Below are 18,143 nucleotides of genomic sequence, written 5' to 3' on the forward strand. Positions count from 1 at the left end.
AATGTGGGTGTATCTGTGTGTGTATATGCACCTGAATGTCTCTTCTTTTCTTCATTAATCTTTGCTGGCGTTTCTCTTCTCAGCTGTCCGGCAGACTGGGGAAATGTCACATGGAGAAAATGGAAATCAGTGTTTAAACAGTGAACTCAGCTCATCTGTGGCAGTGGCACCTTGCCAGACTCAAACACCACTCACACACACACACACACACACACACACACACACATACAGTCTGGTCAGCTATTCTTGTAGGGACTCTCCATAGGCGTAATGGTTTTTATACTGTACAAACCATATTTTCTATCGCCCTACACCAACCCCACACCTACACCTACCTGTCACAGGAAAATTTCTGCATTTTTACTTACTCAAAAAACTTATTCTGTATTATTTATAAGCTTTTGTATCCATGGGGACCTCAATTTAAGTCCCCACTGTGACATGAGTCCTCATGAGAGTGTGTGTATTCAGGTTTAAGTCCATACCAGGATATATAAACCAAACCACACACACACACTGCATGAATGCTATGTTTAAGGGACAAAACCACAAAACCAGTCCTAAAGGGGTCATCGGATGCCCATTTTCCACAAGTTAATATGATTCTTTAGGGTCTTAATGAAAAGTCTATAACATGCTTTGGTTAAATTTCTCAATGTTTTTTTACCTTGACAAAATCAGCTCTGCAAAAATCATCCCGTTCTGGTCGAGGTTGCTTTAAATGTTAATGAGCTCTGCTCACCCCGCCTCTCTTCTCTTTGTGGAGTGACGAGCATGTTTACTTTAGCCGCATTTAACCACTAAACTTGCTAACTAGCATGTTATTAGGAAAGGCGATCGCAAAGATTCATAAAAAAACCCTTGTACTCACTTCTGCTGTAAGTGAAGCTGGATCACGAATGATTTGCACGAACATAGACTGACATATGTAAATCGGGAGGCGCATTCTATTCACAAACAAACCTAATCCACTGCATCTTCAGTGGCTCAGATGTTGGGACTAAATGACGACCACTATGTTCATTATTACATTATTAAAGCGGGTCTGAGGTAAGACGCTCATGTCAATCAACTATCGTGGGAGTGGCCACACCGACAGACATCTGAGAATGGCTCGATTTGAAAAAGGGGATATTATTTTTACAGATTAATTAAAAATCACTGCATGGATTTTTATCATTATAGGGTAGATTTGTACATACACTGCCAACACACATTAATGTTAAAAAAAAACATGTAAAAAAAGTAAACTTTGCATCTGATGACCCCTTTAAGTTGCACGGGTATATTTGAAGCAATAGCCAAAAATAAAAATTGTATGGGTCAGAATTATCGATCATTAGGATATTAAGAAATGTAGTAAATTTCCTACTGTAAATGTATCAAAACTTAATTTTTGATTAGTACTATGCATTGCTAAGAACTTTAATGGTGATTTTCTCAATATTTTGCACCCTCAGATTCCAGATTTTCAAATAGTTGTATTTCAACCAAATATCGTCCTATCCTAACAAACCATACATCAATGGAAAGCTTTATTCAGCTTTCAGATGACAGATAAATCTCAATTTTGAAAATTGACCCTTATGACTGGTTTTAAGGTCCAGGGTCGGGGTTTATTAAAAAACTAATAAAACACATATTTTATAATATATAATATTATCTCAATGACAAAATAACACTGGCTTGTGCTGATAAATAGCATATTTGGGTTCTACAGATTAAATAGTTCAAATAGTTCAGCTAAGTTACTACCACGTTCAAGGCTCAGAAAGGACATCATTAAAATAGTCTATGTGACATTAGTGTTCAATCTTAATTTTTTTAAGCTTCGTAAAATTACGACTGAACCACTGGACTGTTTTAACTATGTCCTTACTACCTTTCTTGAACATTTCAGTTACATTTCTGTCTATGAAGGGTCAAAAAGCTCTTAGATTTTATCAAAAATATCTTAATTTGCATTCCGAAGATGAACGAAGGTCTTACAGCTTTGGAACAACATGAGAGTGAGTAATTAATGACAGAATTTTCATGGATCTTTAATGAATCACTGAATCATACGGTCCAGCCATACAGCTGCTAGAAATTCAGACACAAGGCGAGTAAAGTTTACTTTTTGGGTGAACTTATTTGTTTAAGAATGTATAACTAGTGCAAAAATGAAAGAAGAATTAATAAAATAAAATAAAAATTATCACATTATTCACAGACAGAACAAGCAACATATTTTACAATACTTATAATGCTGGATGTACAGGATGGAAGTCCAATAAACAAGGGACATCCAGCAGACAGCTCACAGTAATCATAACCATAAATTGTAATATCATTGGAATAAATTACTACTTGACTGAGCATATGATTTATTCCAGGTTATAAATCCATGTCAGATACTGAATGTCAACAATGTATTGAATCTTGCTCAATAGTCTGAATGAACAAAGAGAAGGAAAGACACTAATTCATTTATAGATCCGTGACCATGAAAGTAAACATTGTGAAATAAATGCCTCACCTGGAAATCTGGTGTGTCGCTCATATCAAAGATAAACACGCCACATTATTCTGTTTTGACCAGAGGTCATTTTCTGGATAACGACAATCAATAGCGACAGAATAACATGCATAACTTAGATATCTGTCTGGGAGTGTTATTAAAGGACAAGGACAAAAATCTAACATAAAATAAACTTTATCTTCCACATCCGTTCATTTCCTGAGACTCAGGCGATTGCCTCCCTCTCCTAGGCTGCCAAAGAAAAACACTGCTAATGTTTACTATGTTGTAGTTTGGTGGGGTATGTGTATTCTCCTGTCATGTGTGCTCAGATTAAAGATACAAAGCAAAAACCATCACCCAAGTGACCCAACATCCACACACGGATATCAACAGATAGGTCATGCCAAAACAAATCACAATGTACTTAAAGGGACAGTTCACGCAAAGTCATTTACTCATCTTTCTGTAAGACTTACTTTATTTTGTGGAACACAAAAGATATTTTGAAGAATGTTGGAAAGCAAACATTTTTGATGATTGGCTTCTTCTGTATGGACAAAAACACTGAGACATTTCTGTCAACATCTTCTTTTATGTTCCACAGAAGAAAGTCACAAGTTTGGAATGACATTAAGGTGAGTAAATGACATTTTGGGTGAACTATCCCATTAAAAAAAGCCTTTTTCTTAAGGTGTTCCAACCATATAGTGCAGTGAGGCCTGACCTCTGCAGGTAAAAAGCACTCACTGCACTAAAAATAATACGTAATTGAATACAACTAAAATTATGTTAATAAATAAATCCACAAACTTGCAGAAAAAAAGTGTATGTTATAATAGGTACAAATTATTATATTTTTAGACCACCTATGACAGTAGTAAAAAATGCACTTTAATGAACACATGCAGCACTGAGTTGCATAATGATACAGTAAAACATCTCAGTAATGTGTAGTTTCTTGTCAGCTACGTAAAAACATCCTGTTGTTGATTCTGTTTAATGAGCGTCTGTAGATCGTCTTTCTTATTAGTTTCAAATTATTCTTGACTGTTACTGAGATGTCACTCGTTGCATGATTTGTGTTTTAGCTTCATGGGAAAATTCCCGAGTATGCAAAAACATGTCACTGCAAAGCACACTAAAGTTATGCCTGCGTTACATTTAATTGCTACCTTTGTTTGAAACTTGGATGGCTCCGCTGGTAGCAGGTTCATCAGTTTGACTGCTAGGTGAATGCAAATTGTTCGGTGCCTGGTGAGAGATGGCGCTTGTGGCATCACAGTAATGAGAACGAAAAAGACTTCAGCCTTCATTAGCCGAATGATAGCAGACAGATTCTTTCTCTCGCCTCTGGGACCTTTTGACCAGCGATGAAAAAAAGAAATAGATAGTAAAGTCATTTGAGAGATAATTTGACAATTTTCCCTCAGATCTTGAAGGCCCTAAAGAACAGTTATTCTCAAAGCCTTCCCAACCACACACATGAAATTTCTTGGCCTCGAAAAACGGGCAGTTTTATGTTAATTTATTTTTTTGGTAAATATCGTCAAGAAGAGTCAAAAATAGTTTACTATTTTTATATAGAGAGGGTGTGCATTGATGTCACTTTCCCGCCAGGACAGGCCCCCTCAGCAGGTGTCAAAAGAGCCTTCAACATTAATGGATTTAAAGGAGAAGTCCACTTCCAGAACAACAGTTTACAAATTATTTACTCACCCCCTTGTCATCCAAGATGTTCATGTCTTTCTGTCTTCGGTCGTAAAGAAATTATGGTTTTTGAGGGAAACATTTCAGGATTTTTCTTCGTATAATGGACTTAAGTTGTGCCCCGATTTTGAACTTCCAAAATGCAGTTTAAATGCAGCTTCAAAAGGCTCTAAACGATCCCAGCCGAAGAAGAAGGGTCTTATCTAGCGAAACGATTGGTCTTTTTTTTTTTTTTTCGAAAAATACAAATTTGTATATGAATCCAAAAAAATGCATGATGCTACTGGGGTATAAAGTCTTTAAATCGGTGCTCTTTGGTCACGGGAATCTTTACATATCTTCAAAAAAACTCATCAACCAAGGCACTCGAAAATCTTCTTAGTAGAAAACACCCTGGTGTCGGACACCCTGATGAAGGCAAGTTAGCCGCAACGCGTCGGTGCATGTTTTTAATTGTAAAGCCATGTGAATAAAGGCTTTTTATTTTTTCTACTAAGAAGATTTTCGAGTGCCTTGGTTGATGAGTTCTTTTTACAAATTTGTATACTTTTTAAGCAGAAAAGCTCAAAATAGTCATATAATAACTTAGTCTATAATAACTTACTCCAAATGTTTTCCCAGTCCGACCGATTAGTACAACCCAAAACATGACAATGATCATTTTCAGCAGCAATAATTGAGTTTCATTCGGTTCAGTGGCATTGTTTACGTTCCGTGCCGCCAATATTTCCAGTTTAAGCATCTTCCCAACAAGGGTTTAAAAGTGAATCACTGTAAAATGGTCACTGCGTGCTAAATGACATCCATTTCTGGTTTGGTTCAAAACGTGTAATGCTTCTGGTTGAGACTGAGATACAATAAACAATGGCATTTGACTAAAAGCAAACATATTGATTGTGAATATGTGAATTGTTAGTGTTATGAATGTGTTGGAATTGATCAGATAAGTGCTGTCTTCACGTGGCTTGGCAGCTGATGCAGTGTTGCTGAGAATGCAGAGTATTTCTACTATGTACCTCTTGAACTTTAGTTCTGTTTGACTGGAGCTCTATTAGTTTATAGAGAAAGCAAGGTGAAAATCATATACCAAATTCATAGACTTTACTGCATCACCAAGGCTATAGTTCAGTCCTGCACTGCTGAAAACACATGAGCCTGAGAATAAAGGTTCTGCTTAATGAATGCTTAAGGCTCTCTCTTACCCTGTGGCACGCAGACTGTCAGACAGGACAGGAAGTGCAGGGACTCCACTGGACCAGTCTGGGTATGAAATGGGAAGAACCTCTGCAGACAAGGAATGTCCGGAATATTTTAGTCCTAAAGGGTTTCCATCTGTCCTCCAAATGATCTTTAGAGGTCAGTATATTCTCTCTATTTTTATTTTATTTTATATCTCAGCCATTTTAAGCCCTTTTCCTAAAGTCCAGGACTCATCAGTCTATACTAGCTTGTTTGAAGTTACACAATGAAAGTGCATTTGTCTTTTTTTTTCTCTGCAACTTTTTCTGTTTTTGCTGGGGTACAACTGAACACAAAGAAAACAAATGTATAGTGATACATAATTAAAATTATATTGGATAATAGTCTTATTTGAGAGGAAAATAGGTTAATTTCGAAAATCACCCTTATTATTTTATTGTTTTAGAAAGAGACCTCATCAAATCTACATTTATGTGATCAAAAATACAGTAAAAACAGTTATACTGTGTAATATTATTACAATTTAAAACAACCACTCTCTATTTTAAAGTGTCTTTTATTCCTGTGTTGGCAAAGCAGCCTTTAGTGTCACATGACCTTTCAGAAATCAGAAACATTTCTTAATGTTTTATCATCAGTGTTGAAAACATTTGCACTGCTTAAAATTTTTGTGGAAACTGTGACATATACATTTTTACAGGATTCTTTAATGAATAAAAAATGAAAAAGGACAACATTAGTTTAAATTGTTTTTGTTTGTAACATTGGAAATGTATTTACTGTCACTTTTGATCAGTGTGTCCTTGCTGATTCTTCTTTTTTTTATTTCAATTTTTTGAATCAATAGTTTACATGATTGGACTCTCTGGGACCCCAAACATTAAAAATAGCTAAATAAATCTAATGTACCTTTAACTCATATTCTTTAAAAATCATGGCATCCACAAAAGAAAAAGAAAAGTGAAGAAAATACACTGTGCCTTGTGATATAAATTATTTATTTACATTACAGAAAAAGGACCCCATCAAGACAAACAAATTAACTATTGGAAATATTACCCATACATAACCAAATAACAGGACTTGTCCTATCATGGTGTCCTAAAATTCTCTGTTTTGTGTCCTGTGCCACAGGTGCAAGGCATCGTGTGTAGAACCCATCGTCCTCCGTCCCTCCATCCCTCCATCCAGCAGGATGTAGTGTCTCTGTGGGGATGGAGAGCGAGTTTCTTATTTTCTGTCCTCTGTCCATACTACGTTTCCCATGATTCTCTGCTCACGGGCTCAGATGAGGCGGGTGGAGGCGCGCAGGGTGTTTTCAGAGTTGTAGTGCATTGTGTTCTGCTTCTGTCGGTTAATTCTGTTGGTCCGTGGGCACTTCCTGTAGAGGAAGGAAGCAAAAGAACATCCTTATCATACATGTAACTTTCCTCCACCAGACAACTCCATGTTATTTCTAATCAAAACAATGCCTGGAAGGAAAAAACTTTTTTTTATTTTTAGAGCTTAAAAAAGCCTTTGCTACAAAAATAGCTTCTTATTTAGAGTTCGGAGATCAGATGTTTTTCTTCTGCATTAGTATTCATCACTGTTTTCCACCGATATGACTTTAAGCAACAGCTCACAGACTCTTTGCCCTGAAGGGGCTGTTTCTTTTACTGGAGAAGAGAATGGATAAATGAATACTGACAACGAAGCTAAATTAACAATGAATCCTACTGTATATATTTCTCTGGTCCATACAAATTTATACTGACAAATACTTTTTGACTGGAGTCTTTAAGTAATGTTATTATGATTCTATTCATAACATATTTGTCAAAAGTACTATTCATTATTTTGACTGTAATATGTTTGAGTGGGTAATTTCTGTGCCACTAGCGACACCAAATGGAATTGCAAGCTGAGCTGTTTGAGCTGTCCGAGTGGGTATGACACAACATTTGCTCAAACAATGGCATGAGTTTGGATAGGACCTATCGCATTTTTAAAGACTGTAAATGATGGTACGTTGCATGGTTTTTCACACATATGCACGATATTCCTATCATACGATAGAACTCCTCATTTCAGACAACTTTGCCTCTAGAACCACCACCGTCAATCAAATCGTTTGCCTAAAGGAAAACTCAAAGCTTCATGAAAACTGGTAAACACATGCGACAGGTGATTCTAAACAAGCATGCAAAGTTTTAAGGGGATCCAGTCAAAGCTGGCACTATAACAGTCACAAACATTAAAAAACACCATATTTCTATGGTAAATTACCTGGATTTGCCAAAAATGCTTTTTAACCATTGATTTAGGTGGGTACACCCTTGCTAAATAATATGCAATGTCTTTTTCCTAATATGCTAAAACGCTCTTGAACCCTAGTAATCACTGCTTGCAGCTATATTTTTTATTATTATTTGAAGAAATAATCCTTATTTGTGCAATTTTGTTTAGTGCAAAAATGTCAGGCTTTTTGGAACTGCTGTTTTTGAAAGAAGTCTTTTATTTCTTTAATCATAAACGCAGTAATATTGTGAAATATTACAATTTAAAATACCTGTTTTCTATTTGAATGTATTTTAAAAAAAATGTAATTAATTCTGGTACTTACTTAATTCTTCAGTAATCATTCTAATATGTTGATTTGGTTTTTAAAGGCATAGTTCGCCCAAAAATGAAAATTACCCCATGATTTTTCGACCCTTCTTTCAGAAGAATGCAATTGAAGTTACATTAAAAAATGTCCTGGCTCTTCCAAGCTTTATAATGGCAGTGAATGGGTGCTGAGATTTTGAAGCCAAAAAAACTGCATCCATCCATCATAAAAAGTATTCCACATGGCTAAAACTTTATAAACTGTAATCTGTAGCTTCCACTAACTATTGTACGCGCGTTCACGTGAGAGTGGCGTTCCAGCGGATAATGTTGGACGTAGGCGAACATGGTGAGGAATGCGGAAGCACAGAGGTGAGAGAGCAACAACAACAACAAAAAAAAAACACTGGTCACAAATTAGAAGTACAAAATGAGGATTTGTAAAGAAAAATGTCAGAGGATTTTGATATAAGCCACGCGGTTTTTCTTTGCTGTAAACAAAACTTCTAAAAAAGCTTGAAACAAGCTTATTCGGAGCTTACGATAGGCCTACATCCTCCACTGAGGATTATGGTTTATAAAGTTTTAAATATGGATATTTTTCTTACACAAAGCATTGATGGATACAGTTTTTTTGGGCTTCAAAATCTCAACAGCAATTCACTATAAAGCTTGGAAGAGCCAAGACATTATTTTCTAGCTGCGTCCCAATTCGTAGGCTACATCCTTCGAAGTGCGTATTTGAAGGCCGATTGTGTCACGGCGACGCGACGAAGGCCGTCTCAATTTAGAGGCCGGGTCCTACAAAGGCTGCATTTGAAGGTCGATTGCGTCACAGTGGCGCAATGAAGACCGTCCCAATTCACGATGCATCCTCCGAAGGCTGCATTTAAAGGCCGATTACGTCACCGCGGCGTGACAAAAAGCGCTACCGAACGCGACTTGAAATGCACCCTCCGTTTTGCCGGCAAATGAAGGATACACCAGAAGAAGCCGCAATTAGGAAATCCTGCGAAGGCTAGACTGGGAGTGTCCTTCGTAGGCCAAGTCGGCCGCATCCTCCGAAGGATCCATTCTCCGAAAGCTGCAGTCTTTGAATTGGGACGCAGCTAATGTTTAGCCAACTCTGATTGTATTCATCTGAAAGAAGAAATTCCATGGGGTAATTTTCATTTTTGGGTGAACAATCCCTGTAGTAAATATTTGTTTATTATTTATTATTATTGAATATTTTTGTGGAAACTGCGATTCTTTGATGAATAGAAAGTTCAAAATCTTTTGCAACATTTTTAATTACTTTACAGTCACTTTTGTTTAATTTAATGTGTCCTTGCTAAATAAAAGTATCTAATATCTAATAATTCACCAATCACTTCTACATCTACTTCTACTTCTAACGATCCATTAACATATTGAACACATTTACTTTTCTGGTGTGTAAAGTGAATATTACAGTAGATTGGTGAGTTATTTAATGCTGCCAGTGATTTAGATTTCACTACCCCACACACACTCCCTTCAACAATGACCTTTTCATGGAGTGTAAAGTGTGTTATTCTGCAGACTCCTGCTGGCAGGAACTCTCATTCTATAAAGAGCTGCGAGTGTGTGCGATCTACCCAGGAGGTAGCTGTCCTCTGCTTTCCTTCGCAGCAGCACAACCTGTGTGATATAATGCTGTGGTATGTGTTTATACTCACCGGGTGATACACAGCACCACTACACATATGATGGCCACCTGCAGAGCCCCAATGACAGACGCGATGAGGACGTAGCGGAGCTTTCCAGAGCCAGGCACCACGTACAGCACGTTATACTCCTTAGTGTCACACTGTGGACCGCTGAATCCTGAGTGACAGCTGAAGAAAAGAGGAAGAAACACTGCGTTATATCCTTGTTAGATTAAATGTGTGTGTGTTTTAGTCCTCTGTGGTTATTTTAAAGAGTCTACTCTCTCTGTAATATCTCTGCTCACACACACACCTCAGTGTTTCTTACTCTCAAAGTCTTTCCTCAGAAACACCTGCTGTTTTACTGCAGCATCTGCCAGAGAGACTCTCCAGTTCTGTCTTATTATTTCTCTCCAGTACCTTTTCCTTTGTTTTTCGGTGACTTTAATATGAGTTTCACAACTTGAACAGCCAATTATTTTTTAATAAGCTGATGTGTGCAGTATTTCTGTTTAAAATCTTCTTCTGTCCCAGTTTAAGCTCTAGAAATGACTTGTAGATTAAATTCCTTAAAAAATTTAACAATCAAACAATTAGTGTGTTTATGTGCATGTTGTTAACCCGATTATGCTTAATAAGCCGACTGCAATGAAAGGGGACATCGGATGCAAAATTCACTTTTACATGTAGTTTGCATATAAATGTGTCTTACAGCAGTGTTTGGACACAACCACCCAACAATGATAAAAATCCATTTACTTGTTTTTTTTTAAGCTGCAAAAAACCTAAACAGTCTCAATTATCAAGTTGTTTTGATTTTCTGAGCAGTATGATGTCATACTGCTCAGGCTCCGCCCACAACCACCATTTTCTCTGCGCTCAAGTAGCTACAGTGACAACAATGTCTCATAAGCAATGCAGGTGTTTTGTAGTTGGATGTAAAAAAAAATTTTGATGGTAACGGAATACACACACAAAAAAAAACGAAAGAGAGGGCGGAGTTTGCAGTAGCTCATTATCATTTAAAGAGACATGCACCGAAACGGGTCATTGTGAACAGAGCTAACTTGACAAGGTAAAAAGGGTTTTTTACACGACCATTTAGGAATTTTAACCAAAGTACGTTACAGACATTTCATAAAGACCCTAAAGAATCATACCAATTTGTGGTAAATGGGCATCCAATGTCCCCTTTAAACAAACCATTCGTCACTGCTAGTTTTTTGCCCCTACAGTGATTTTGTTCAGCATTTAAACGCATTAATTTGCTTTCTGTTAATTTATTGAAGTGCACATGTTTGATCTCTAACAGGAACGCATCCTTACTGCAAATTTAAAGGAGAACTCCACTTTCAGAACAACAATTCACAAATAATATACTCACCCCCTTGTCATCCAAGATGTTCATGTCTTTCTGTCTTCAGTTGTGAAGAAATTATTTCAGTTATTTTTATTTGAACTTCCAAAATGTAGTTTAAATGCAGCTTCAAAGGGCTCTAAATGATCCCAGCTGAGGAAGAAGGGTCTTATCTAGCAAAACGATCTGTAATTTATTTTTGTATTTTTGTATTTTTTCAGAAAATAAAAATGTGTATACTTTTTAAGCACAAAATCTCGTGTAGCACAGGCTCTGGGATGTGCGTTCACATACTATTGAATCACGTTGGAAGGTCATGTGAACGTAGGCAGAACTACAGACCCAGTGTTTACAAAGCAAACGCCCAAAGACTAAGAAAGTGCAAGTAAGTCAAACGCAGTTTACATACAAGAAGGTACAACGATGTCGGACGATTCTGAAGTTGTAGGAGAAAATAACAAGTATAACAAGGAGTTTTATGACATACTCTTCCTTTTTGAGCCAGAGTACACAGACGATGAACTTGTGGTGATTCAAAGATGTGATTCACAGTGGGAAGTTCAGATCATTTTACCGACTCAGACCTTTGAGTCTCGTTCAGCAAAATGAACAAATCTTTTTTCGAGTCAGTTCGTTCATTTTAGCAAAATCACGTGACAGCCCCATAAGATAAACGAACGACTCGAAACAGGTGAACTAATTCCAGTACAGAACCTAATACGATGTTTCGCATGCACGACTGAACGAATCACTCCCGAGTCACATTAAAGATTCGTTCAAAATGAATGAATCGTTTAAGAATGCACATCCCAGAGCCTGTGTTACAAAAGCTTCTGTGCTTAAAAGTATACAAATTTTAAATTTTTCAAAAATAATGACCAATCTTTTTGCTAGATCCTTCTTCCTTGGCTGGAATCATTTAGAGCCCTTTGAAGCTGCATTTAAACTACATTTTGGAAGTTCAAAATCGGGGGCACCACTGAAGTCCATTATATGCGGAAAAATCCTGTAATGTTTTCCTCAAAAACCATAATTTCTTTACGACTGAAGACAGAAAGACATGAACATCTTGGATGACAAGGGGGTGAGTAAATTATTGTAAATTGTTGTTCTGGAAGTGGACTTCTCCTTTAAGTGCATCCAGATGGAAGGAAATATTACAGACGCAAAGAATTACAAAAATGTTTTTTTTTTTTTTTTTTTTTTTTATATATCTCGTGCAGGAGAAGTAGAAGTGGTACAATCAAAATGCTGCATCTTGAGATGACAATATATGAGCGGTAAGTTTCCGCCTGACATTTTGCAATACTCTTCGGCTTTTAAGGATTTATTTAACATGACAACCGATATAACAAATTAAATACTCAGAGTTAGATACTCAGATTATTACGTTCTGACATCACTACCGTGAAGTAAACTGATTTTTTTTAAAATAAAGTCTTATAAACACGGTTTACTTGCATTACCAGGTTATTGGTCTGCATGCAAACAACAGTTATTTAAATAAGCTGATTTTTGTGAGTTATCAGCATATTGGTGTGCCTGTAAACATGCTCAGTGATGTTTGGAGATTTGGGACGGCACTATCTGTTTGTCCTACCAATGAAAGACCAGGGTTAGTACAGTTAACTGAAGATTAAACCAAGATTAAAACATGTCTTTTTTAACTAAAGCAAATAAAGCACTAAATAACTAAAACCATAATAAAAATGAAAAAATTAGGAATTAAAAAAAATGAATAAAAATGATAAAAATACACAACAAAATTATTCAAACTTAAAAAACATTAAATGAAAATGAAAAGCATTCAAACAATATTTTTTTTTTTTTTAAATTAGTTTCTTCTGTTTACCAAGTTAGCATTTTTTGGATTCAGAATACTTCAAAAATGGTAACATTTTTAAATACTTTTACTATTTAAAATAATGGTTTTCCATTTGAATATATTTTGAAATATAATTTATTCCTGTTATTTCAAAGCTGATTTTTTAGCATCATTACTTTAAAAAATACCCTGATTTGCTGCTCAAAAAACATTTATTATTATTATGCACATTAATTAAGTAGATTTTATTTCTTCTGAACGGTATGTTACAAAAGCTTTTTATTTCAGATAAATGCTGATCTTTGGATCTTTCCATCCATCAAAGAATCCTGAAAAAATGTTTTGAATATTCATAATAATAATAACAACAACAAAAATGAGCAAATCAGGATCATGTGACTGGTGTAAATGCTAAAAACTCAGCTTTGAAATCACAGGAATAAAATAGATTTTAAAAATCTATTAAAATAGACAATCGTTATTTTAAATAATAAAAAAAATATTTCTAAGTTTTACTGTTTCTGCTGTACATTGGATCAAATAAATGCAGGCTTGGTGAGCCAAAAAAAAAAAAAAAAAAAAAAAACAAAACATAAATCTTACTGTTCAAAAACTTCTGACTGTTAGTGTATAATAATATTTCAATGATGCTAAAATAGGTTGGGTCAAATATAGACTAACCCAACTTTTGAGCTGAAAATTTTATTTAAAAATGTAATCCAACAGTTGGGTTAGTCCACATTAGACTCAAAGCTGTGTTGAAACAAACCAGCATTTTTAAAGAGTGTTAACACTGAAAAAAGGGGAGTGTTTGGAAAACATTTTTTCAAAGGATCTTTCTTAGCTTGAACACTAGGGGGAGACAAAGGTCTTTGATAAAATGTTACATACACAATCATAAAAGGTTTGTGCCTGGACACACACTGATTCACAATGTATTTTTGTAGACAGGATACGCTGGCATGATCAGACACATCATGTGTGTGTGTGTGTACCTGCAGGACGGTGTTGAGAGCATGTTGGGATATTCACAGTCTCCGTGAACACAATAGTTCTTATAGTGCTCAGGGCAGGGGATGTAGAGCCCTCTCGCCACCTCTGAGACCTCAGGCTTCTCCTCTATAATTCAAACACAGTGGGTCAGAACAGCAAATTCAAGGGTACTTCAGAAACACAGGAAAAATATATTAAAATCAACTTAATAAACACACCCACCTGTGTAATCTGTCCTGGCATATTGTCCATCTCCTGCTTTGGTGCCTGTAATCATGTCGCCTACAGGATAGAAACGAATTTGGATGTAAAAACGAACAGATCTGCTGGTTACATAATACAGCATTGTTTCTTCTCATTTGTACATTGTCATTTCGAAGATGATATCTGGGAAATTGCTATATTCTAAGAGACTAATGATCATGAATGGACTTGCTTATGTAACAGTGATTTATAATGTTCATCTTTACATGTTTTCTCCGTTGTTGTCTTATATAAATGCAAATTGAATGGAAGAAGTCATCATGTAACAATATAAGAAATTACTAGATTATATAAAGCAATCATAAATGATTGTTAAATCTGCTCTTCTTACCCTGACAGTGACCCAGGAACTTGACCTCGATTCGTTCCTGCCGCTGACACGACGCCTCTTTTACCTGGCAGGGGTTGTCGTACGAACGGCCGTCTGATGCGCACACGGGGTTGAAACTGATGTGGGAGCAGTCGATGTTACAAACGCACCTGTGTAGTGAGTAAATGCCAATTACTGACAAATCAAAGACCGTGAAAAAGATCATTAAACAAGTGTCACACCTTGTTTGATCAAGCTGTCAGCTAAGAATAACACTTCAGACATGCAAACTGGGGACTCAAAGTAATTTCTGCAGGGGATACGGTGTTTCACATCTGATATTTATTCAAAAACGTCACTATTCAATTAAGACTTTTCAGGACCAATGGAAATAATGCACCTTTTTTGGACTTTTTTTAATATATTAGGGGAAAAAGGACAAGAAATAATGGAGGAAACAGTCGAGAAGTATCACAAAGCAGATTAGAAGGCTGATCAGTCAAATGAACAGTGTTTGCTCAAACTAAGCACTATAGCACAACTCTGATTCAGTTTTGAATCACAAACTCTGTTTGGTTCAAACAGATTGATTTAGGCATATATTTGGGTTATGATGTAAATTTTGTGTACATATGATTATGAAGGACAGTTTTTTGGATTGATTCAAAGCAATTCAAACTCTTTTTGAACTATTTATTAAAGGAATTGACTCGGAGTCATTTACTAAAAAGAGGCAGTTCATTAGTTTGAATCAAACCACTAGTCACATTGGTTGTTTTTGCATGCAGTCTGTGAGGAAAACTTAATAGAAAGATGTTATTTTGTGGTACACAATCTTTTTAAAGCACCACATTAAATATAGATTTTAAGAATCATTATAAAAAAAAAAAAAAAAAATCAACTTTTAATGCTGATCATGGAAAATTCTGATCATGGAAATGTAAAGGAAAATTTAAATGAATTGTATGTGCCTTGTACAAATAATGCATTTTCATGAAAATGAAAATAAAAATCAATAAAAATGATGATGATGATGATGATGATGAATGCAGCAAATGCATTTCTGAAAATAAAATAAATAGATAATTATGTACTATCATCCAGATGTCTGAGGTCGATAAGATAATTTTTATTTTTACTCAATGTTAAATCTCTTATGTTAACAAAGGCTGCATTTTTTAAAAATCAAAAATACTGTAAAATATTGTGAAATACTATAAATATGAATATATTAATATAAATATTGATGATATTTTCAGCATTATTACTGAAGTTTTCAGTGTCACATGATTCTTCAGAAATCATTCTAATATGCTGATTTATAATCAGTGTTGAAAACAGTTGTGCTGCTTAATATTTTGTTGGAACCTGATATATATATATATATTTTTTTTTCAGGATTCGTAAATAAATGAATAAGTTAAAAAGAACAGCATTTATTTAAAATGGAAATCGTTTGTAAAAATATAAACTACCATTTAAAAGTCTGTGGTCAGTAAATGTTTTTTTCTTTCTTATTTTGAAAGAAATTAATACTTTACAAGAACAAGCAATACATAAAAAGTGGTAGCAAAGACTTATATTGTTACAAAAGATTTCTATTTTGAATTAATGTTGTTCTTTTTAACTTTTAATTCATTTGAAAAATCCTGAAAAAGGTATGGTAAACAGTAAGTAATAAGTAAGTAATAAATCAGCATATTAGAGTGATTTCTGAAGGATCATGTGACACTGAAGAGTGGAGTAATGGCTGATGAAAATGCAGCTTTGCATCACAGGAATAAATTACATTTTAAAATATATTAAAACAGAAAACCATTAGTTTAAACAGTAATATTATTTCACAATAATACAGTTTTTTTCTGTATTTTTGATCAAGTAAATTCAGCCTTGATGAGCATAAGAGTATTCTTTAAAAAACATTAAAAATCTTACTCATTCCGAACTTTTAAACAGCAGTGTGTATATGTATATATATAAGTTTATCCCACAAACAACATAGTTGCCAGGAATGGATTGTTTTCAGTATTTTGTGTATTCTGTTGCTAGTAGATTCAATCAATCAAACGAACACTTGTTTTAATGCCTACAAGAAAATTGCTTTTGTAAGAGCCAGTTCTGCAAAGGGGGTACATTACGGTTTTAATGTACACCTCTCCATCATGTATGAGTGTGTTAAGCTCAGCATTTTCACAGGCGCCCTGCGAGACTACAGCCCTGCGACATACAAAGATTACAATGGTAAAAAATACAGACCTCTTTACAAAAGGTCTGCATCAGCGGGAACGGCAACCTCACATAAACATTAACTGACATTCATAATTGCCCATTTGGCTTGAGGCTGGATGAATTACCATTAGAAACAGATTAACACCAACATCAACAACGCTTTTATGATGTGTCTACTCTATAAATGTTGATAGGGGTGTCAAGATTGCAAATGTAATGAGTAAATCGGTTTTTCATCTTCTCGTATCAGCGTGAAGCTAGAAGGGAAAGCTTAGGAATGAACGTGGACAGGATCGAACTGGATGCTGCAGTGATTTTCAATCTATAACACATTCTCGAGTCTATCATCTTAGGGGCTTAATGACTAGCACAGAAGACTGGCTTAGCAACCAAAGCACTGCGAAGACATCAGTGGAGAATAATACGAGAAATGATGAGTTCAAACACTTTGAAGTTCCCTCGCTCGTTTTAATGGCCGCTCTTATTTACATACCTTCATTAACAACGGTAATGAGCGCTTACGTGCGTACGTGCGGATCAAAGGTTGATACGCTTCTGAGAAGGAAACAAAGACGTCCAGGACGATGTTTCTGACATTTGCGATCGGCAACACATGCAGCCTTTGCATCTGTGTGCGTACCGGTCATTCATTTCTGCCTGAGAGTATTGAAAACCTGTCATCTAGTCTTCATTGTGCATGTTCTGTGAGTGTATATGGTATATTAGTATTTCTCAAAGGACTTGACGTGAATTTATGGTCCGCATCTTCAACGTTGAGGTGTTTCTGCTGTAGTTTCTCTCTAAGGTGTGTATGCGCAGTCTGTGCGGAACATGTTGAGCAGAATTGACAATTAAACTGCCGTCCCCAGTCACTTCCCGCCGTAGCAAACAGACGACAGTATAATTATAAATCTGTCATTATTTTTGTGTATGTGTGTTTTTTTCCTTCAACTTTCCTTTTTAATATTTCCACCCTGCCAGCGAGCTTTAGTGATGTATGAAGCTGTTTTTTGCATTCTGGCACTACTGGAATAATGCAAACTGACTACAAATGTAAAATAAAAATATCTGTTTTAAACAGAGATGTTGACTGAACTGAACTGTGGCGTGGAGTCAACTCAAGGGCAACTTTGATTGTCTGCCATTGCTAATTGAGATCTGTAATGCATAGTAATTTAGATACATGACTGGGAACATTGGATGTGAGATAAAAACAAACAGGCACAATGATATTGAGATGTATTTATTGTGAAGCACCGGTAATGCTCACACAAACACACACATTTGCTCTCCAGTATGACCGTCTGGAGTGGTCATAAAGGCTAATGTGTCTTGAGAGCATGAATATTTAATGTCGCCTCTCACGTTCTCTAGGCACACACACTGCAAATGCACTGCGTCAACAACACACACACACGATCACTCACATACACACACAGATCAAAGATTTCCAATAGCAAATCAAGAAATAATGGCTCTGCGAGTGAGTCAAACTG

At 35.7% G+C, this 18,143-nt stretch overlaps 1 protein-coding gene across 4 annotated transcripts in view; it reads right to left on the bottom strand.

The window, feature by feature from the left end:
- Positions 1-6,391: 6,391 nt before the first annotated feature.
- The window catches only part of tmeff2a (transmembrane protein with EGF-like and two follistatin-like domains 2a), an 88,049-nt gene continuing 76,297 nt past the window's right edge, over positions 6,392-18,143 (bottom strand). For 3 of the 4 annotated variants that reach the window (XM_051119577.1, XM_051119575.1, XM_051119574.1), the window contains exons 6-10: positions 14,440-14,588; positions 14,067-14,126; positions 13,847-13,970; positions 9,700-9,858; positions 6,392-6,791 (exon numbers count right to left, since the gene is read on the bottom strand). In XM_051119577.1, the coding sequence (XP_050975534.1) occupies positions 6,695-6,791; positions 9,700-9,858; positions 13,847-13,970; positions 14,067-14,126; positions 14,440-14,588 (589 nt within the window). In that variant the 3' untranslated portion in view covers positions 6,392-6,694. The other variant, XM_051119576.1, reaches the window with a different exon arrangement.

The sequence above is a fragment of the Labeo rohita genome, chromosome 9 (assembly GCF_022985175.1).
Source record: "Labeo rohita strain BAU-BD-2019 chromosome 9, IGBB_LRoh.1.0, whole genome shotgun sequence".
Classification (NCBI taxonomy): Eukaryota; Metazoa; Chordata; class Actinopteri; order Cypriniformes; family Cyprinidae; genus Labeo; species Labeo rohita.